Genomic DNA, 22,435 nt, shown 5'->3' on the forward strand with positions numbered 1-22,435 from the left:
TGACACTGATGATGGAGATGATGGGGATGGTGGTGATGACGGTGACAATGGTGATGATGATGGTGATAGTGGTAATGCTGGAGATAGTGGTGATGGTGGTGATGATAACGCTGATGATGGAGATGATGGTGATGGTGGTGATGATGGTGACAATGGTGATGATGATGGTGATGATGGTGATGGTGATGATGGTGATGATGATGGGACTCACCTTCCTGGCCGCACCATGTCCTGGAGTCATTGCTGACTCTTAGGACCCGGCCTGAGGCTGCAGACCCATCCGCAGAACCCGCTCTGGCTCTTTCCCTTCCGGCCACCTGATTCTGGGTGTTGGATACACCTGGGACTGTGACATGATGATGTTCCTCTTTGCCTCCTTAGAGTCATTTTTCTGAAATTTGAAAATAAACATGTATAAAGGAATATACTGGTGTGTTCACATAAACAAACAAACAAGACGTGCAGGTTCAAACAACAAACAGTCTGGAGGTGGACCCTTAGGTTACAAAAGGACTTGCTGCCGGGTCCTTTCTCACGCTCCGGTGCATTTTCAATGACAGACTTTCAGAGTCGTACATTTACAAGTGCATGTCTTTTGCAGAGAGTTAAGAACTCTGTGCCCGTATTTTTGGGGGGAGGTGGGAGAACCTAGTCATCTTATTCCCTGTGGAAGGGACTGACACCCCAGGGCAGAACATTTGCCTTTTGTTATTTTCACAGTAACATCCAGACACACTGAACTCAACCGCGGTTTCACTGAAAGCCTAAGCAAGGCGACTCCGGAGGCTGAGCTGGAGGGAGCAGCAAAGCCCCTGCGCCCCTGGGGCGGTCAGTGCAGCGGGGCGCCCGGGAGACAGCCAGCCGCGCTGTTCCTGCGCGTGCTCCCGGGACGGGGGCTTCCGCGGCTCCTCCTCGGCCCCGCGGGGAGCTCCGGGTCCTGCGTGGCCTCTCGCTCACTGGTCTGAACATCCCCGCGGGCTGGGCTGTGGCCTGGGCGCGGCGGGAGGAGCGGAGCTGGGTGCCGAAGGCGCCCACTGGTCCAAGTGAGCAGCGCCTGGGTGGTGGGTGGGCTGGTCTCGTGCAAAGCCCCCTTCACCCAGGGGTCCCCAACTTGGTCAGATGAGGTCGGTGGGTGCCAGGACTGAGGACCCCCGCCTCCATCTGCCCGACTCCCCGTGACTCGAGCACGTAAAACGCACCGGGCCGAGTGGAGGGGTGTCGGTCACCACGAGCCTCGCTCACCTCCCTCCCAGCGCTCCGGGGAGCACGGCCCGGCCGTAGCCTCATTTTGGAATTCCGGCGCCTCGGGTTGTGAGAAAATGACTGCTTGTGGCGACTTGTGGTGGCAGCCGAGGGAGACCCAGCCCCTGGGGCCGCCCAGTGCCCACAACGCTCCAAGGGGCTGCGGGCAGCTGTGGCCACCTGCTCACCTGCTGCCACCCCCCGAGCGGAGGCCTCTGGAGCCAGGCGCCCTCGCTCGCCTGGGGTCCCCAGCGCCGGCGAAGGCCCTGGAGGAGGCTCGGGGCCCTTCTGGTGAGGAGGAAACTTTGGGAGGGGGCAGCCTCTGGGTCCAGACCCACACAGAAGAGGGCATGTGTCAAGGCTCAGCCAGCTCTTGAGAACGTTCTGGCACCACGAAGCAGCTGGGAGCAAACCACGCAGGTCAGCCGATGGTATTTCTTCCTGCAAGTCACACCCCAAACCTCGGTTACAAAGCCGGATGCTATTTGGACGAAAGCATGTGGAGATGATTTCAGAAAAAACTAGTATCTGAGTTTTAGAGAGCCCCATTTAAAATATGCCAGCTTTTTAGAGGTGTTTTAGAATGTCAGGCATTCAAAATGCAGAGTATTTTAATGTGGCTTGTTGAGAATTATGCAGCTCTGATTTTTGGCAAACCAGCCCGAACTGCCTGTTTATCATAGAGAGAACGTTGAAGGAAACTCAAGGCTGCAGTGCAAGGAATCAACTTAGCTGCGCAACTCTGAGACGGCAGGACTCATCTTGTGCGTTTGACGCTTGCCATTATTTCAAATTTAAAGTGGTGTCTGGTGTCGCGGGGCACTGTCTGACCGGAGCCGCAGCCTGCTCCCCTTGGCATGAGGGCAGGTTCTGGGTGTGGAAATCCTCTCTGGGAGGCATCGTGAGAGCAGCTAAAATCGGTGTCCCAGCGGCCGGGCAGTGCTGGACGCAGTTTCACGTTGAGCTCGTGAGACAAACCGTCGTGGCGCTTATTGCGCCCTGTGGGACTCGGACCCATGTCCTTCCAGGAGAAACCAACCATGCAGGAGGCCCACGCCGAGAACCATCAGGGTCCGTGGACGTGGAGAGACCGAGAAGCCCAGGCCCACAGCCTGTGGCCTCGGGACCCAGGAGGGGGCACCCCGAGCCCTGTGTATGGGGGGTCCTCGAGGAGTTAGGGTCAGACCCCCCATCACCAGCAACTCCGTCCCTGGGCACAGGCCCCAAGGAACTGAAAATGGGTTCAAAGAAATCCTCGCAGGTGGGAGCCCCCGAGTCCATCCCGGAAGGTGGAGGAGCAGCGCGGCGCCTCCACAGAGAGGGTATTAACTGGCTGGAAAAGGAGAGAAGTTCTGACCCGTTACAACATACACAAACCTCGGAAACATCACGCTCAGTGAGGGGAGCCGGGCCCGGGGCGAGTGTCGTGTGGCTGCACTTACGGCGACACCAGAGCAGAAGCGTCCAGGGACAGGGAACCTGCGGGCGGCCGGGGGGCTCCTGTCGGGGACACGGAGAAGTTGTGGAGCTGGACGGAGGTGACGGTTGCTTCGCGTTGAGAATGTTCGAAACGCCACTGAACTGTACACTTAAAAATGGTTGAAATGGCAGCACCTGTGCTTTGTGTATTTTACCACCGCCGTCGTCAGATGCGTCTGTGGGGTGAGCGGACACTGGAGGCTCTGGCTGCTGGCCGGGGCAGGGCTTTTGCGCCTCTGTCCCTCTTCCATTTTTTGCGCGTGAGCTGCATCCCTGTCCTCGGCCCCTCTGCTGGGGGCCACTCGCTCAGGGCGGCCAGTGCCACCCTCAGGGCCCGAGATGGGCCAAAGGATCGGGCCTGGCTGTCCAGGTGGCCCCCTGGGGCGAGGCGGTCACTGTGCCAGCCTGAGAGAAGGGGAGGCAGCCCCTGCAGAAGGGGTCCCTCCCCAGCTGTGCCCTAGATCGGGTGCTGTGAGGCTCATGGAGGTCACTGCCCACCAGGCCGCTCAGGCCGCAGGGGTCCGTCCACCAGGGCCTCGGTGGCATCTCAGGCCCTTGGCCGCTCTGCATATTGTGGGGCCGAGCAGCATCCCCGGCCCCCAGTTGTGACACCACAGATCTCTCTGGACGTTGCTGAGTGTCCCAGGGGGAGAACCGTCCCAGGGATCCCCCGTTGGGATGTTTGGGCCCAAAGCGGGTAACCAGGACGGTGCTCGCGTTTGCTTGCTGGCTGGGGCTCCCCGGCCCCAGGCCTTCCCTGCGGTCCCCGGACGGGAGGGATTTTGTGGGAGTACAGAGAGGACCTGGGCCTTCCTCTCACACCTTCGTTTCGACGCAGACAGTATAGGGGATGGCTCTGGGGTGCGAATGGTTTGCTTTGTGGGACCAGCAGGGGACGTGAGCTGCACCTGCGGGTGCCCCTGCCCGGGGGCTGCAGACAGACTCGGTGGGTCCCGGCCTCTCTGGGGAGCCCCTGCGGTGGCGAGGGGCACTGTCACCCGCAGCCCCGTCTCGGCAGGCCGCTGGGGTGGGCTTGGCGAGGCTGCGCAGCGTCTCCCTCGCGGCGTCCCCGGAGAATTCTGCATCTCAGTCACACTCTCTAAATTTTCATTAAGGGCCTTCGGCTGGAGAGCGTGATGGATTCGATTTTACTGTTGGAAAGAAGCCAGAGAAAATCAGATGCCGTTTCCAGCCCCTGTGCCCGCCGCTCACCCTTCTTTTCTGAACCCTTTACCCTTCGTTCCCTGCAAGGAGGCACCGAGAACGTTTATTCGTCGAAAAGAAGACGTACCATCGGGTCCCTGCAGAGCCTTTGCTTTTGTTTCACGTGATGTCATTTTTGCTACAACTTCCTCCAAGTTTGGGACAGGCTTGGGCTTTCTTTCTTTCTTTCCTCCAGTAAAGCTTGTGGGGATTTTATGGCTTTAAGCTGGTAAAATGTTTCCTCATCTGTATTATCTTCTCTCCTCCAAGCCCTCTTTCTTCTTGTCTTGAGATGGCTGACCTGCTGCCTCGTGCTTCTAAATGGAATTAAGAGTTCGCCTTCCAAATGGCCCCTTTTGAGCAAAGCCAGATTTTGACAGGCTGCTCCCCACCGTTCCATTCGTGAATGGCGAAATCCAGACAGATGTTATTTCTTGGGAAGATCGCTCTACACTAAAACTCAGGCTTACATCCCTTCCGAGGGGCCGTTAGGGCAGAGCCGTCACGGTGCATCCAGAACTGCCAGTGTCGGTTCCTCTAAATTAAATTCCACGTGGATTTATTCAGCAGAGAGCGGGAACCAATTCCAGACAAGCCCTGCCCCACATCCCACAGCCTCTTAAATTAATGGCACCAGAAAGATCCACCTTCCAGAGGCAGAAGCCGTGGCTGCAGCTGGCAGGGAAATGGTTTCTTGTACTTAATTTGAACGCTGGGCAGGCCCCGTGTGCACGTGTCACCCGCGTCCGCAGGGAGGTCCGCCGTGGCCAGCAGCACCGGCTCCCCCGAGAGGAAATGTGTCTCGGCTCCGCCTGGGCCGGTTTTCCTCCCGGGTGCCAGCTCGGGGCTGCACAAACGTAACAGGCTCCCAAAGGCTCAGCCGTGGCAGCCGAAAGCGAGGAGCCGGGCCCTGGGGCGGGCAGGGGCCCTTCAGCATCTCAGTCACAGGGTATGTGTCAGCGCTGTCGTCCCCCCACCTCCAACCATGGTGAGGGAAGCTCACCGTTCCTGAGGGGTCCCTGGTTCTCAAGGCTGAGTCGGGCGCTTTCCACCCCACCTGCTTCCCTGTGTCATCCTCCCAGCCGGTGGCCACCCCTGAGCCGCCACCTCTGCGGCCTTTGCCCCCGTCCTGCCCGCAGGGCCACCTGCTCCAGCGCCTCTGGTCCTCCCCGCCTTCTCTCCTCGCCGGCTCTCGGGTCTGGGGTGCCCATGGTGGGAAGAGCCATGTCCCTCTGTGGACTTTGTTTTTCAGCTCTGGGCTTGGTGTCCTTGGGCCGCAGCAGCTGAAGAGGAGTTTGGTGGTTCCTAGGAAGTTGGACTCAGAACTTGGTAATTCCACGTCCAGGTGCCGACCCCGAAGAAGTGGCAGCAGAGAACAGGTTCCGTCTGTCCACGTTCCTGGCAACCTGCTGTCCTGCTGTCTGTCTCCACGGATTTGGCTGTTCTGTGTATTTCACATAAGACGTGTCATACGGTGTTCGCTCCTTCGCGTCTGGCTTATTTCATCCAACCAGCCGTCCTCAAGGCTCATCCGTCTTGTAGCCGGGACAAGTGCTGCACTTTCTTTGACGGCCGAACAGATCTTGTCGCGTGGGTGGACACTGGGGCCTCCCGCTCGGCTACTGGGTGCACGACGGTGCACGGCTATCCGAGGCCCTGCTGCCGGTTATTTAGGGTAAGTTCCCAGGTGTGGAATTTCTGGGTCAAATGCTAATTCTGTGTTTAACCTTGAGGAACTGCCCCACTGCTTTCCACAGCGGCTGCTCCGTTTTCCTTCCCCACCAACAGCGTGCAATTGCCCCGCGTCTCTGCTTCCTCGCCAACCCTTGTTACTTTCAGATTTGTAAAATCGCAGCATTCTAGGGGTGTGAAGTGGTACCTCTCAGTTCTGGTTTGCAGTTTCTCAAACGGCTACTGATGCTGAGCATCTTTTCATACACTTATTGGCCATTTGACTATCTTCTTTGGAGGAATGTCTATTCAAATCCGTGGGCCATTTTTAAATTGGGTTCCTTGTCTTGTTGAGTTGTAGGAGTCTTTTATATATTGTGGGTAATTAAACTCATCAGATATATGGTTTCCAAATACCTTTTCCCATTCTGTAGGGTGTCTTTTCACATTCTCGATAGTGTCCTTTGATGCACAAAAGTTTTTAATTTTGTTGAAGTTCATTTATCTATTTTTTTGTTGTTGCTTATGCTTTTGGTGTAATATCTAAGACTCTGTTGCCTAAGTGAGAATGCTCGTAGGCACCTGCTCCCCCTTCCCTGTTTGAAAGACCCCGTCGTGAGGGAGCAGCAAGGTCCCGCAGACCCCGAGCATGGCCCCAGAGCCCTGAACCCCACCAGAGTCGGTGTTCCTGCTGGGCAGAGCCAGGAGACTGCTGAGCTCAGACAGGGACATTGGCCCGGGCCCCCTTCCCTGGCCTCACCCCCCCGACCAGCAGTGACACCTCTTCCCACACATCCGTGCTCAGGATGGTGCGTGACCCCTGAACCAGGCCTGTCTCCCTGTCCAGGAGGCCAGGTGCCCCGATAGACAGGCAGAGACAGAAGGAGGGATGGTGCTCCCACGAGGGGCTGCACAGCCGCAGGGGACAGAGGTCATAGCCGGCCCTGGTGGACCAAGTGGGACAGAAACCCACGCGGGCTGCGGCGCCACCAGGGGCAGGGGCCCGGGGAGGGACAAGGCCGGGGCTCTGTCCCCCACAGCTGGCACCGCCACAGCCCTCGGGCCATTGAGATGCAAACGGGGCCGCAGCTGCGCCTGTGCCCGCCCAGCTGCAGCCTGGAGCCGAGCTGGCACCCGATGTGGGGGCTGCAGTGGCAGGGGTGGTGGGGGCCCTGCAGGCAGCGTCCCTGGCACCGGCCCGTCGAGGGGGCTGGGGGTGCAGGGGGGGCCCCGGGCAGCTCGGTCCCTCTCGGTTCTGGCCCAATAGGTTTGGAGAGTCTGTCTGGGGCGATGAAGGAGCCTTGGGGATGGATGGTGGAGACGGTAGCACGACACTGGGAACGTCATCAAGGCCACTGAACTGTACACTTAGAAGTGGCTAAAACAGGACACTTTATGTTTTATTTATCTTGCCACCATAAAAGACAACAGAAACAGCCGAGTTCAGCGAAGCCCCCGCAGTGGCCGAGTGGCCGAGCAGAGGGGAGGCCGAGGGCTGCACCCCGGGGTGGAGCACAGGGTCTTACATCCTTAGAGAAGATATTTCCAGAAGGTACAAAAGTGTGGGCAGGGCAAGCAACAAAAAAGCACGTTCAACAAAAACACAAAGTAAGGTGGGAGAAATAAATACATAGAGAGTTGAAGCGGACGCAAGCAGATCCATTTTAACTTTCTTATACTTTCCTGTTAAATGACAAATACCCGCTATGAGCTCATTATAACAAACACAACAAAAACACAATAGGATCTTAGGCTCCACAATTAAGAGAGATTTTCCGTTTAAAATGTTTTTATTGTGAATTTTAACACAAACAACAAACTGCACAGAATCCAAGTGCAGGCCCAGGCAGTGTCATGTGTGAACACCGGGCACTGCCAGGCCGAGGGCACCGTCCCCGCAGGCTCAGCCATGGTCCGGCCACCGCACTGGCCACGGCCCAGCCTGCTTCGGAGCCTGCTGTGGGTAAACCCCCCGGTGTGGCGGCCCTGCGGTGCGGCCCCCAGCCCTCTGTGCATTCGTGGGAGGTGCCGATCGCCGCGTCCCCGGCTGTGGGGTGACCCTCGCGAGGCCACTTGGCCCTGTGGCCGTCCTGCCCGCGGTGGCACTCAGGCCGTGCCCACCTCTGGCCTCTGATGGTGCCGCCGCGTCTCCTGGGGATGTCTGTGCGCACGTCTGGGTCCTGGCTGCTCACACCTTCACCTCCAGTGGACTCGGCCCGTTTACACGCTTACAAGCAAACACAACCCTTCCAGGTGCTCAGCAGTTTTGGCAACAGTGGCATCGATGTCCTACTCATTGTAGCTGGGTGTGGGGTGGCACCGCGTGTTTTTGGTTCCTGAAACCAGCTCTACCAAAGTGCAGGCAGTGGTGTGCCGGGGCGGCCCCACCGGCCCCGGGAGCCAGCCAGCCCCCTCCTCTCTCACCAGCTCTGCCCGCAGCTCGGACAGGGCCACAGGGGAGACGTGGGGGCGGCGTTCAGGCACGGGAACTGGCGACGCTACCAATTGGGGCTTAACCCGCGGAGCCAGCTGTGCTTTACATACAGCAAAATGTGTCTAAGTGTGCAGCTCGATGGTTTTTGACAACTTATGTAACCACCGTACCAGCTGATGCAACAGGGACGTGGAACATTCCACACCACCCAGTCTCCCGTCCGCCCGGCCTGGCTCCAGGCAGCCACACGTGTTTTCATCACTATGGACTGGACTTCCTTCCCCCCAGATTTGTATAAGTGGAATCATACCCCATGTTCTCGGTTGTCTCTGGATTCCTTAGCTGGGCACATTGCTTCTGAGGCTCAAACATGTGCATTTCAGTAATTTGATCCGTCGACTGCTAGGATGGTTCGACTGTACGGAGATCCCAGGAGGGGCTTGTCCCTTCTGCCCAGGGACACCTGGACTCATCCAGCTTTTTGCTCTTTCACATAAATCTTCTCTGGATATTTGCCTACGGGTCTCTGCGTTTTCATTTCTCTTGGGTTGACATCTAGCAGTGGAATGGCTGGATCGTGTGAAACGGCCAAATCTTTTCCGGAGCTGTTGCACCTTTCCAGACCCCCCCAGCCTGCTGCGTGACCGCCTCTGTTTCCTGAGGAATCTGTGGGGGACGTTGCTTCTTCCTCACCCAGCTGACGGGGCTCCCTGTCGTGACGGTAAAGCTCAAGCGCCAACGTGGTCGTGGTGCCCGGTGGCTGGCCGACCCTGGCCTGTTCCCGTGAGGGCACTTTGTGGATTTAAATGTAAATCTGTGGTGATTGCATCTACCGTCAGCAAAGGAGGCTGCTTCCAGCAACAGGGCAGACTCATCTAATCAGCCGCGGGTGATTAAAGGGTGAGCTGATTTCAGTCAGAAAGAGTTCCTATTTTTACTTCCTTCAACAGCATCTCCTGGGGAAATGCACCGGAACCGTCAGCACAGCTCCCAGCTTGCAGCCCACCCCACAGAAGTGCTGTCTCAGAATGTTCCAGATGGGGGCAAACACAAAGCCACCCCCGGGGCAGGCAGTGACTCACACAAGTGGGTAGGAGACCCATAAGAAGCCAGACGAGATGCTGAAGAAATGAAAAAATACCATGACAAAATAAATTGGTAAAAGAGCCAAACAACTGCTAGAAATGAAAAATATGGTTGTTAATGTTAAAAAGCCAATGGATGGATCGAACAGCAGGTTAGACGCGGCTGAAGAGAGGCTCTGTGGAGTTGAGGCTGCACCGGATGGCACAGCCCAGAACACAGTCAGGGACAAAACATGGAAGAGATGAGTGACCCGGAGGCTGGAGTGGGGAGGTCAGTGCTGCTAGCGAGCGGTGTGCAGGCCAGCAGGAGAGGCGACCGTTAAAGAGATGACAAATGGACATTCAGAAAGACACGGCTCTTTGGGTGCAGGAAGTACAAGGCCTGAAAGGGATAAACAGAAATCCACACTGAGGTGCGCACTGAAGAGTGAAACACACCAAAGGCAAAGGGCCGAGGGCCAAGAGAAAGTGCCCGACAGGGTCGCTGAGCCGGGAGGGACATTTGAGAGGGAGGACAAAATAAATACAATTTCAGACAAACCCAAACAGAGACTTCATCCTAACAGATGCTTCACGCAGCCTTCAGTGTTGCACCTCACTCCTTCCTTCCTTCTAAACATACGGCTGTGAGTAACCTAGAGAAGGTTCTTCTGTCTGCAGAGAAGGGCACGCTCTGTTTCAGGGTCAAGGTGAGGTGGGGCAGGAATTGCATGAGCTGGGAGGAGCTGCCTGGAGTCCAAGAGTTTTAAGATCCTTACACTTCTCCAGGTGCTTTAGCCACAGTGCTTGCTGAAGACTTTTAGGGTCACTATTTAGAAACGGAAATAGGATGTGTAACTTCCAAACAGGCGCAGGCTCTGTGGAGGGAACAGGGAAACCCCATCCCCAGTAGAAGACACAGCAAAGAAAGGACGAGCCAGGCAAAGTGGAAACGATCGAGTGCAGCTCTGTCACACAAGGGCCCTTCCGGCCCCGCCGTCCCAGCTGCGCTCACCCCTCAGCCTCTCCTCACGGGGCAGCCAGGACCCGGTGAAACCCGCCTCTCCCCTGCTCCCTGCCCGCTCTGCAGAGCTGGATGTGTCCCGGGAAAATGCCCAGCTCGTGCCCAACCCTCACCTTCCCCTTCTCCCTGGACAATGGCTCCCCGCCTTCTCCGCTCCACACCCACGCTCAGCGGCGACCCCACTTCCTCCTTCTGGGCACTGGCCCTGCGCACCCCTGCCCACTGCCCGCCTCTGCTGCTGCAGCCACGTCCCCACTCCCCTCACCGGACACCGGCTCCAGGCGGGCACCCCAGCCGCCGCTCCCCTCCCGGACGGTGTCCGTCCCCCCACAGCCCTTCCTGGCCCAGGCCCTCCGCCCACCTGTGCCCATGTCTCTGTTCCGCAGCTGCCCGTGCCGGCCGCCTCTGCTCTCCGCCTCCGTTCTCATCCAGCGTTGAAATGTGCAGACGTTAGGTGGTGCTCCCTCATGCCCGAGTTCTTTCTGAGTGCTCCGGTGGAGACGCTTGCTCCGTTTACTCCGTGTCCTTGGCAGCACTGGGATGCACAGCGGCTGGGAGGGGGGCTGCACAAGTGACCCCAACCCCAGACCCAGGGCTGCGAGCTGGATCCCGCTCAGCCCTTGTGGCAACCTGGTGGCCACGGGCCACACCTGAGCTGAGGTGGGGTCCTCCCCACTCTCGGACCCCTCCAGCCCTGCTCGGCCAGGGACCACCATCGTCCACAGCAAACTGCGGGGCACTGGCAGCCGCTGCACCCCCTTCCAGGGCCTGAGGCCTGTGACCGTGCGATGGCTGGAAGTGGGGAGCAACCTGCACCCGCCCCAGTGGGCTGCCCAGCCATGGAGAGGGGGGAAGCACTGGGAGTGAGGACCCTGCTAGATGCAGGGGAACATGGGGCCGGGGGAGCTGGGTCCAAGGAGAAGGGGGTGAGGGGCTGAAGGGGGCTGAAGGTGACTGAAGGGCATGGTGGCTGTGGGGAGTCATTTACGAGGGGAGTCATGTTTGAGGAAAGTCGGGGTTCAGGGGGCCCGAGTGGAGATGTGTCTGAATGGAAATGGGTCTGAAGGCAGTGGGGATGAGGGATTCGGGGTTCAGGGCCCTGGACTGTGTTCCCTGTGGTTCAGTGCTGAGGGGAGATGGCCATGGGGAGCTGGGGCTCATGGGCTCCCGGGACTGGGGTGGGCGGCCTGCGAGCGGCATCTTCACGGCTGTGGATCCAGCCTGGGCTGGGGCGCCAAGGCCAGCGTCGGGGTCCCCGGCCTCCCAGCCGAGCGGCCACAGGCCCCTGGGGAAGCCCCTCCTCCCTGGGGGCCCCCAGCTGCCCCGTTGGTCTGGGGCCTCCAAGCCCCGTGGGGTCTCGCCCGCCTCCCTCTCAGCACCCCCATAATACCAGGCAGGGGAGCCTCCCAGGTTTCCATACCCCTGGGATCCTGAGTCCCCCCAGCCTTTGGGGACCACCCCTCTGTCAAGTGTGAAGTCCCTTCCGAGACCTCAGACCCTCCCCACCCCTGAAGGGGATGGCCCTGGGTGGGGGCCTTGGGCAATGAGGGGACACTGTGGTCTCACTGCCCCCACTGTCGCTCAGGCCGTCCTTGGGGAGACCCTCATGCACGCCCCTGGCTCACGTGCCACCGCTCGGCGGAGGAGCCCCCGGAGGCCCACGCAGGTGCTGGGGGCCAGAGTGGGAGCCTGTGGGTGCTGGAAATGCTATGGAAGTTGAGGGAGTGGCTGTAGAACCCCGACTGCACAGGGTACCCCCAAGCTGCTCGCTTTAAAACGGCTAGAGGTGCACTTCATGTGATGTGAGTTTTACCGCAATTAACCAGCGGCTCCACTGGCCGACCCTGGGCTCAGCTCTTTCTGGAAGCCGTTGGCTTTGGAAGCTGGACTTGGTTTCCTCCGAGAGCCCTCCTTCCCTCCTGTCCTGGGCGGACCTTGGGCGAGAGCTGCCTGGCTCCCGGGGCGCCCCTGGCAGGGGTAGTCCTGCACCCCACACTGCTCACAGCCTCCTGTGGCCCTTTCTGCCCACTTGCTCCAGGCCCTGCAACGGCTTGGGGGCCCGTGGGAGAACGGGGGTGCACGGCTGGCGAGGCCCAGGGAGGAGACGGTTGTCCTGGTGGCACTGAGCCCTGGGGGTCCCTTGGGTGCACCCCAAACCAGACACAGCAGCTCCATAGTCCCCTCCCGTCCCTGCTGAGCTGGGGAGCAATGGGGTGCCAGCCTCTCCCCACGGCCTCAGGGACAGCAGAGGAGGGTGGGGGTCAGAATTCTGTGCAGCACCCCAGGAAGGAGGGCACCCCCCCCCGCCGGGGAAGGAGGGCCAAGGCGCCAGGGGCGGCGGCCGCAGACTTGCTGGCTGCGGTCTCCCCTCTGAGAGCCGTCTGTCCGCGCAGACACAGGACGCCCTGTTCCCCGGGTGGGATGCGGCCCCGTCTGCACCTGGGCTGGCCGCCCCGTGGGGCGCCGGGGCCCCCACATAGCCCCGCATCTGTGCCCCGGGCCGCCGCGGCCTGAATCACTGCCTTGTCCCCCTGGCCCTCCACGTGGGGTGCCCGCCGGGGGGGCTCCGGGGGCTGCTGGGCCGCGGCAGATGTGGGGGCTGCGGCAGGGGCTGTCCTGGGGCGCCCCCGGCCCCACCCTCCTCCCCTGGCCTGGGGGAGCTGCCCCTGCACCCCTTGACCTGGGGCATCCTGGGCGGGAGGTGGGCAGGGGGTTTCTGCTTTTCCCAACAGGGGCAACACTCTCTGGGTGCTGGTCCTGTTTGTCCCCACCCGGGGATGCAAACGTTTCCTGGCCTCCTCCCGCGGCTTAGCCCCTGCAGCCCGAGAAGCACCCCGACCCCTAAATGTGAAAATCCGGGTCTAAGTGGCGATAGCGGGGCTTGGGGAGGGGACGCCCGGCCCCCCCTCCTCCCAACCCCGTCCCGTACGCGGGTCCCCGTGGCGGAGGTGGGTGTCAGGTCGCTGTCGGGTGGGGGTCGGGGTGGGGTGGGGCGGCGCTTGGAGGTGCCCGCAGGGAACTTGGCACTTGGCCTGGCAGCTGCGTGAACGGAGGACTCGGGACCTTTCTGGGGGGAGGGGGGTGCCCTGGCTGCAAGCACATGGCGGGGGGGGGGGGGGGGGGTTGAGCCAGAACCAACTTCAGGGCGTGAGGGAGCCTTTCTCCCCCGGAGCCGCTGGTGGGGACCCCGGAATCCCGATGAGGGCTGGGGAGTTCAGGGGGTGCCCCGAGAGGCTGGCGGGGGTGGGGGTGACTGAGGTCGGGGCGAAGGACACAGCCGGGGGCCCCGCAGCCCCCCAGGCCCCCCGCCGCCCGGTCTCCCACAAGCCGCCATCACCCTCCTGCGCCGTCGGGTTCTTTATTGGCATCAGCGGGCGCGCCCGGCTCCGCTGCTCAGCCCAGGGTGGGCTCTGGGAGTGGCCACTCCCGGGCCCTGAAGTAGCCCCTGAGCCCCTGGAGGCTGACTGGGGGGAAGTAGGGCCCCAGCCTCTTCCGGATCCACCAGCGGCCCGCGGCCGCGTGCTCGCCCCCGGGCCGGCTGAACTTGTACCTGTAGTGCTCGGCGCGGAGCCACCTGCAGGGGAGCGCAGCGTCAGCCTCGCGGGCGCCCCGCCCCGCACAGCACCCCCCACCCGGCCCCGGCGCCCCCCACCCTGTCCTCCACCCCCCAACCCCGTCCGGGCCATACCTCCATCCCCAACCCGGACCCCACCTCCTACCCCACCCGGGTCCAGCCCCCACCCGCTCCAGCTCCTGAGTTCCCCTGTGCTGGGCTTTGGGGGAAGGGAGACCAGAGCTGGGGGTGGGTCTGGGGTCTCAGCTGCCTGCTGAGCTGTAGCCTCTGGTGGTCGTGGCTCCACCTGCCCTGAGGCCTCATGGGATGGGCAGGGAAGGCCCAGGGGGCCGTGCAGGGAGACCTGCGAGCCCTGGGGACACGGGGGTGAGGGGGCGCACGGCCGACGCTGCCCCCTCAGGCCAGAGACCGCGGTGGGTGACTGTGTGGGGTCGGCAGGCGGTGCGGGGAGGATGTGCCCACCCGCAGCAGCGCCAGCCTGGGGAGCCCACCCCGAGTGGCGAGGGGGCCGGGCAGCTAAGTCCGGGGGGGCACCGGGACGTGAGCCTGACGGGAAACGCAGCCGCACACGGGACCCACTCGCCTCCGGGGGCTGTGACACGGAACTCGCACACTCCCCGGAAGGCACTCGCTCGCTCTAAGGCATGGCTGAGGACCCAGATGTGAAATATTTGAACAAAAATAGACGTGTGTGGCGTCCACAGGGCAGCAGCTGCCCTCCTGACGGGGTGGGGGTCTGGGGGAGACCCTGGGTGACCGCTCAGAACAGGAATGCCAAGCCTTCGGGGTGCCTGGGCCCCTGAATCCACACTGACCATTGACAGCCGAGGGTGGGAGGGGGGATGCAGGGTGGGGAAGGAGCTGCAGAATGGGGGTACAGTTGGGGAGTTGGGCCCGGGGCATGGGCTGGCATCTCCCGTCCCCCACAGCCACCATGGACGCCCCTCGTCCCTGCAGACCCAGAGCACCCACATAGGGCCCTATTGGGGGTCAGTGCAGGCACCTCCTCAGGGCAGCTCTCCAAGCATGTCCCGGAGCCGCCAGCCATGGGAGGACTCTGACTCGGGCCCCACAGCACCGGGCGAGGCTGACCCGTCGCCCATCACCAGGTCAAGCACGAGGAGGGGACCCTCCACGACCGAGGGGAGCGGCAGCCCTGCAGCCAGGGGCAGCTGGACCCGGCGTCCCTACTGTAGGCCCGTCTTCCCTTCATTCTAAAATCAGGGGCACCTCATGGGGTCCCATCGGGTTCTCGGTCTGCCCTGGTCAGTGTGTCCACCTCCCCACCCCGCTAACCCCTGCAGCCAGGTGAGTCTTGAGATGGAGTCGACTGCTGCCTCCCCTGTATTCTTCTGTTTCAAAAACATTCTTGTTCTTAGCTATTCTAATTCCTTCGCCTTCCCGTATGAGGTTTTGAATAACCTGTCTATGTCTATAAAACGTCTTGCCGAGATTTGGACAGGAGTTGCATTAAACCCTGACATCCATGTAGGGAGAACCACTCTTTACCACGTCGAGTTCTCCAATCCATGAGCACGGTCTGTTTCTCCACTTATTAAATCTGCCCGTATGTGTTTTATTAGATTTATACCCAAGTATTTCATTTCTTTGAGTGGTTGTAAGTGGTACTGTGTTTTAAACGTAGGTGTCCGTGTGTTCACTGCTGCAGGTAGAAATAGAACAGAGTCTTGTACATTTATCTTGTATCCTGCAACCTTGTTGAGCTCACTTATTAGTGCTCAGGGAGTTTTGTAGATTCCTTAGGATTTTCCATGTAGATTATCATGCCACCTGCAAAGTTTTATTTCTTGCTTTATGAGGGCGTGCCAGTTTGAATGTACTATGTGCCCTGAAATGCCATTATCTTTAATACAATCTTGTGTGGGCAGACGTATTAGTGTTGCTTAGAATGTAATTCTTTGATTGAGTGTTTCCATGGAGATGCACCCCACCCAACTGTAGGTGATAACTCTGATTGGGTAATTTCCATGGAGGCGGGGACCTGCCCTTTCAGCAGCAAACTGATCAGTTTACTGGAGCACTACACAAGCTCAGACAGGAGGAGCTTGCTACAGCCAAGAGGGACACTTTGAAGAATGCACAGAAACTGAGAGAGGAGCTGCAGCTTACAGACACATTTTGGAGATGGCCTTTGAAAGCAGACTTTTGCTCCGGAGAAGCTAAGAGAGGACAAACACCCCAAGAGCAATTGAGAGTGACATTTTGAAGGGAAGCTGCAGCTGAGAGACACATTTTGAAGATGGCCCTTGGAAGCTGACACTGACATTTTGGAGAAAGCCATTTTGAAACCAGAACTTTGGAGCAGACTCCAGCCACGTGCCTTCCCAGCTAACAGAGGTTTTCCGGACACCATTGGCCATCCTCCAGTGAAGGTACCCGATTGTTGATGCCTTATCTTGGATACTTTATGGCCTTAAGACTGTAACCGTGTAACCAAATAAACCCCCTTTATAAAAGCCCATCCACTTCTGGTGTTTTGCTTAACGGCAGCATTAGCAGAACGGAACAGTGGCTGGAGCGTCCCCTCTGGGAGGAAGTATAACGCCAACTCTGGGTTCTTATAGATGCTCTTCACGAAGTCAAGGAAGTTCCCTACTATTCCTACTTTTCTAAGAGGTTTTCCCCCATCACAAATAGGTGTTGAATTTTGTCAAAGCTTTTTCTGCCTCAGTTAATTATAATCATATGAATTTTCCTTGTTAGCTTAGTAATAAAACGTATTTCAATGAGTGATTTTCAAATACTGAACCAGCTTTGAATCTGTGCAATAAAATTCCACGTTGGTAATGGGGTATAATTCTTTTTAAGTGTTCCTTAATTCTATTCATAAGGGACACTGCAGCTATATTCATGATGGATACTGGTTTGTAGTTTTCCATTTTGTACTGTCTTTTGCACAGTTTTGATATCAGAGTAACTCTAGCTTCACAAGAGGGATTGAGAAGTTTTACCTTCTATTCTCTGGAAGACATTGCATAGAATTAGTATTAATTCTTCTTTAAATGTTAGGTAGAATCTGGGCCTAGAGATTTCTTTCTTGGGAGTTTTAAATTATGAATTCAATTTACATTAATAGAGCTATTTGAATTATCTTTTTCATTTTATGTGAGTTGTGGTAGTTGTGTTTTTCAAGGAATTGGTCCATTTTGTCTAAGTTGTCAAATTTATGTGCAGAGTTTTCACAGCGTTACCTTATTATCTTTGTGATGTCTGCAGGGGCTTTGTAAAATCCTCTTTTCCATTCCTTATATTTGTAATTTGTGTCTTTCCTCTTTTGTCATTTTTACTAGGTTTCTCAATTTTATTGATTTTTTTTTCAAAGAATCAGCTCTTTGCTTTATTAATTTTTCTATTGTTTTTGCTTTTTTTATTTCACTGATTTAGGTTCTTATCTTTATATTTCCTTCCTGCTGCTTGCTTTGGTTTTATTTCCCCCCTTTCTCTAGGTTCTTGCAGCTGGAACTTAGATCTCTGATTGGAGAACTTTGCTCTTTTCTAGTGGAGCCATTTAGTGACATAAGTTCCCCCCTCAGTAGCACCAGCCACACCCCACAAATTTGGATATGCTGTGTCTTCGTGTTCATTCAATGCACTTTTCTGATTTTCCTGGAGACTTACTCTCTGACTCACGGGTTATTTAGACACGTGTTGTTCGGCTTCCAAACGTTTGGGGATTTTCCTTACTGGTTTCTTGTTCAGTTCCGTTGCGGGAGGGTAACAGCCTCAGCCTGGTTCCGACTATCCTGCACCGGCTGCGGTCTGCTTCACGGCCCGGGCTGTGGGCCTCACAGAAGGCCTGTGCACCTGCTGCTGGTGCGTGCTCCGACGCGTGGAGGGTCTTTCTGGCTGACGGTGTCTGAGCTCTTCTGGGTCCTTGAGGACTTTGTCTAGTTGTTCCATCAGCTGTTGAGAGACAAGGGTGGAAGCCTCCAGCTACAGTCTTTGTCTCACTTCTCCTTTCGGTTCCATCAACTTTCGCTGCAGATGTTTTGCGGCTCTGTAGCTGCGTGAGCACATAGGGTTTCTACTGACCCCGTTGTCAGTATACAACGTCCCTCTTTGTTTCTTTGACCTAAAGTCTAATTTATCTGCTATTATCACTCTTGTTTTGTTTCAATTAATATTTGTATGATATATATTTTTCCTCCCTTTTATTTTAACCTGCTCATATTGTTATATCTGAATGGAGTTTCTTGTAGGCAGCATATAGTTAGGTCATGTTTTTTTTTTTAATGCTCTCTAACAATTTCTGTCTTTGGTATATTCAGTCCATTTACATGTAGTGTAATTATTGATGTGTTATGGCTTAAGTATACCATTTTATTTTTTGTTTTCTGTTCCATTTGTTCTCTCTGCTTTCCATTTCCATTTTCCTGTCTTCCCTGTGGGTTAAAATCATTTTTTGTTTTTTAAAAGAATTCCACTGTAATTCGAGTGTGCCCCTTGCACAGATGTTTAGTGGTTGCTCTGAGAACCACCTTACACATCCCTAACTTCCCACCGTCCCCTGGTGGTGTCCTCTCCCCAGTCGGAGTGGCGTGTGGAGACCTCACCCCCCTTTACACGACCCTTTGCCCTCTGCCATGTCTTAAATGTCTCCTCTACATGACTGTAGAACCACCTCAGATAGTGCTTTAACTTCTGCTTCAACTGTCAAAGTTTTGAAAACTCAAGAGGAGAAGGAAAGTCTACTGTATTTACCAATGTGTTTGCTTTTTTCTGTCCTGAGGCTCTCAGGGTCGTGCTGGGAGAACTCGCTCCAGCCATTCCTTCAGGCCGGTGAGGTCCTGATTTCCCCTCCGCCACAGAGGACATTGACACTGCACGTAGGATGCTCGACTGGTGGCTCTTTTCCTTCAGCTCCTGAAAGCTACTGTGCCATGTGCCGCTGGGCTCTGTGGATTCTGGGGAACCTGTCCTCGTTCCAGTGCTTTCCCCTATAGATAATGTGGTGTTTCTCTCTTGCTACTCTCTTTTTTCCCCTCTGTCATTCATTTTTAGAAGTTTGACTTTGATGTGTCTTGGTTTGGGTTTCTTGGGGTTTCCCTGTTAGGAGTCACTCAGTTTCTTTACTCTAGGTTTGTGCCGTTTGCCCACTTTGGGAGCTTTTAGCCATTACTTCTTTGAGCAGTTTTTGAGCCCCACGCTTTCTTCTGGTCTCTGATGATGCAAATGTCAGATCTTTCGTTATAACAGTCTCGGAGGAAACTGCAGCTTGGCTCATTCTTCCTGTCTATACTCTATCTTGCTCACGCTGGATAATTCCCACTGCTGAGCCCTATCTTCAGGCTCACTGGTTATTTCCTTTGTGCCCTCCGTTCTACGTTACAGAAACTTCGAGTTCGGTGCTGAGACTTTCTATTTTCAGCTGTTTCAAGAACGTTCATGGTTGCTCATGGAGCCTGCCCACGACGGCTGCTTCTTTGTCAGGCAGCTCTCGGCTCTCGGTCACCTTTGTGTCCAGCCCCGGACCCCCCTGGCTGCTGGAATGCGGAGGCTTTCGACTGGAACCTGGACGTCTGGGCGCTGTGCCCTGAGGTGCTGGGTCCTGTGCTCACCTCCTCTTGGGCCTGCCTTGCAGGGGAGGCGCGCGGCCTCCTGCTGCTTCCGTGGCTTGTGCTCCTGCTGGTGTGTGTGTGTGTGTGTGTGTGTGTGTGTCCTTCTCCCCCCACGGCCTCTGATGAGGACACCTCTCACCCCCAGGGAGAGGGTCCCGGCTTCCCACTGGGCTCCCCCATGGCCCGGGTGCCCCCGGCTCCGAGTGTGGCAGGGAACGGGTTTTCTGTCCTGGCCCTCCAGCAGGGCAGGCAGGCTTTGCTGGGGCTTCTCCCGGCCCCACTGGTGGCTCTCAGCTGCTGGTATCCGCAGCGCCAGGACCGGATGCCCGAGGCGAGAGGAAGCGCAAGAACTGGGCACCCAGCGCTCTGGGTCCCGAGTCCCTGGCCGCTCTGCCCTCTTCTCCCCACTCCAGCCTCTGAAGTCCTCGGGTTTGCTTTACAAGAGAAGTCCAGAGCTGTGGCTGCGCTTGCGGGGAGCAAGAGGGAGAAGGGACCCGGGCATCTTCCTGGGACTGGATGCCTCTGCCTACCCTCCTTGGGAAGGCCCAGGTGAGGCCACTGGAAGCAGAGGCCAGAGGAGCCCATGTGGGGGCACCCCGACGACGGGGACACGCCCCTGATGATGGGGACATGCCCCTGATGACAGGGTCACGCCCCTGACAACAGGGACACGCCCCTGATGACGCGGCACATTCTGGCCGCCAAGCAAAGCTGCAGCCAAGTCCCGACACAGGGACCCCGCTCCTGGGCAACTCTAAGTATCTCATCTGTTTAAAAATGTTTCCCCTAATGTTAATTCATCACTGATTCCACAAAAGGTGAACTGATTTTTGCAACTCAATTTTCACAGCCTCAACTTTTTTTCAGGCAGGGTTTCAGCATCCTTGAAGTACACCCAAAACTGCTGAACTTGATAATTTTCCAGCACCTTCTGCTGGACAAACAGGTGCTCTGATCCCATGCCTTCCCCCAAAAGGACTCCTGCTCTGGGCTGTGGGGCCGGGAGGCTGGGCCCCAACCTTACCCCTTTCTCAGCCCTGAGCTGGCCAGGGGCTTCAAGGTTGCTGGGGGCCCCAGGGGGACCCGTGCAGGCTTCCTGCGGGGCTGGGGGTGCTTGTTTACAAAACTGACCCCTGGAAGAAAATGCCATGACTAAGGCAGCTGGGCCCAGCTGTCAGGTGACGGCCGTCAGCTCCCCGTCCCCTGCTCACAGCCACTGGGAGCTACCTGGTCCCCGAGGTGACCCCTGCCCAGGGGTGCTGCCCCCTCCAGGCCCTGAATCCAGCTCTCCCGCCTCTGGGGAGTGGCTCAGCTGAGACACACATGCCCCTGGTGGCTGCACCACAGCTGAGGGCCCTGAGGTGTCATGTCCACTGCAGCAGCTCTACGCTAGTCTGTCGCTCAGGCTCCCGAGAGCACGGAGCTGTTCCCACCCTCGTGTTTGCTGATGGTAGCTCTGCTCAGGGGCTGTGGGCGGGGGGAGCCCAGGGCTGGTGACCGTCCCCACGGGCAGTCGGGGCCGACAGGGGCTCCAGGATGACACCATCACTGGAAGGCCTGAGGAGGGGCACGGCGGGTGCTGGGGAGGGGGCTCCAGAGCTTCACTTGGCGGCGCCCCTGCCTGGCTGCCAGACGCCAGCAGCAGCTGTGCTGCCCCCTCCTGCCCCCGCCCGCTGGCTGTCCTGGTGTGCCCCCTGCGCTGCTCCAGGCCCCGCCCGGCCCCCCGACAGCTGTGGCTCGCACTGGGGAGAGCAGCTGCTTGGCTCCTGCTAGGAGCTTCTGGAGGGAAAAGAGGGTCGTGCTCTCCGTCTGTGCTGGTGGTGGCAGGGTGGTCGGGAGGGCCGGGTCCACGGCCTCGGCTTGCCATGGAGTCACAGTCTGGCATTTCAGGGCGGGGGTCCACAGGTTCTCTGATCGGCTGCACCCAGCCCCGGCACCCACGGCCCCTCCCCAAGCCCTGAGAACACAAGGGCTGGTCTCCCTCGGGTCCAGGAAGGGGTGGACTGGCACGTGATGGCCCCTGCAGGCCCCCAGCACTAATAGGGGGGCCTTTCCTTCCCATGCCTCCTCCTCCTCTTGCTGCCTGGCGTGGCCAGGTGGGGCCAGAGCCAGTGAACCCCATCCTGAGACAGGTCACATCCGAGGGGCTGGCACCACGCGCTGAGGGGGCACCTGCAGGCTGTGGCACCTCGTAACGGCAAGCGCCTGAAGCACAGGGCTGGATGCCACTGCTGTCCCCCCACTGAAGCCCCTCGGCCACCACTGCTGGGGCCTGTGGCTCTGGGGGTTCCCTGCAGGCCCTGCCGTGCACACCCCATCCACCTGGGAAGGCCAGTCGGACTCGGGTCAGGAACCGGTACTGGGGCCCAGGGAGGCACTGAGACTGCCCCCCAGAGACAGCAGGGCTGAGCAGTGACCCCCTGGGAATGCAGCAGAGGGACTGGGGTGTGTGAGGGGGGCTCTGAGGCTGGCAGGCGGCTGCAGGGGTCAGAGGGAGAGGCCAGGAGCCGTGGGGAGGGCCTGCTGGGACCCAAGCACCGTCTGCAGGACCCGTCAGGACAGGGCCCCCAACACTAGCACCCGTGAGCATGTCACCCACTGTCACCATGACTTAATGCCCATGAAGACAAGCTGAGTCGCTGGAGCCTAGAGCAGCCCCAGCTGCTGGCACCAGAGCCCCCGATGCCTTGGAGCTGCCAGGGGCTGAGACGTCAGGAGCAGCCCCATCCCCAGTGCTTAGTGCAGCAGGGAGTGACAATAACTCAGCTCCACATGCCGCCAGGAAGGCCGACAAAGGGCCCGATCCCATCGTGAGGCCACACAAAGGGTGCGCTGGCCCGTGTTCCCGGTTTTGTCTCTGCTAAAGGGGTTTCCAGAACAGTGTGCTCTAGCCTGTGTGTCCCCAGCCCGGCAGCCCCTCTCCTGGTCCCGGGGCAGACGCTTGGGTTTGGGGAGAGCCCTGGGAGGCCGCCCCTTGGCCAGACAGCCTGGAGGAGAATCTGTCGGGGAGGCCAGTCTTACCTGGGGGGTGCCCGGTTCTCAAACGGGTTGAGCGCGAGCAGGGACAGGGTCTCGGCGTCGTTGGCCAGAAGCTTGCCCGCCAGGTGGATGATCCACTCGTGGTGCTCGTAGGTCTGGGGGAGAGAGGGGGTGCTCAGGCTGGCA

The 22,435-nt window shown here is 58.3% G+C and overlaps 1 protein-coding gene across 11 annotated transcripts in view; it reads right to left on the bottom strand.

The window, feature by feature from the left end:
* The window catches only part of LMF1 (lipase maturation factor 1), a 148,314-nt gene that overhangs the window by 12,567 nt on the left and 113,312 nt on the right, over positions 1-22,435 (bottom strand). For 2 of the 11 annotated variants that reach the window (XM_037814586.1, XM_037814585.1), the window contains 2 exons: positions 22,292-22,404; positions 13,462-13,691 (listed from right to left, as the gene is read on the bottom strand). In XM_037814586.1, the coding sequence (XP_037670514.1) occupies positions 13,511-13,691; positions 22,292-22,404 (294 nt within the window). In that variant the 3' untranslated portion in view covers positions 13,462-13,510. Of the gene's footprint in view, positions 1-211; positions 392-3,854; positions 3,873-6,974; positions 9,497-9,655; positions 9,972-10,478; positions 10,681-13,461; positions 13,692-22,291; positions 22,405-22,435 lie in introns of those variants that run through there. The other 9 variants (XR_005213595.1, XR_005213597.1, XR_005213601.1 and 6 more) reach the window with 9 other exon arrangements.

This window comes from Choloepus didactylus, chromosome 21 (assembly GCF_015220235.1).
Source record: "Choloepus didactylus isolate mChoDid1 chromosome 21, mChoDid1.pri, whole genome shotgun sequence".
NCBI lineage: Eukaryota > Metazoa > Chordata > Mammalia > Pilosa > Megalonychidae > Choloepus > Choloepus didactylus.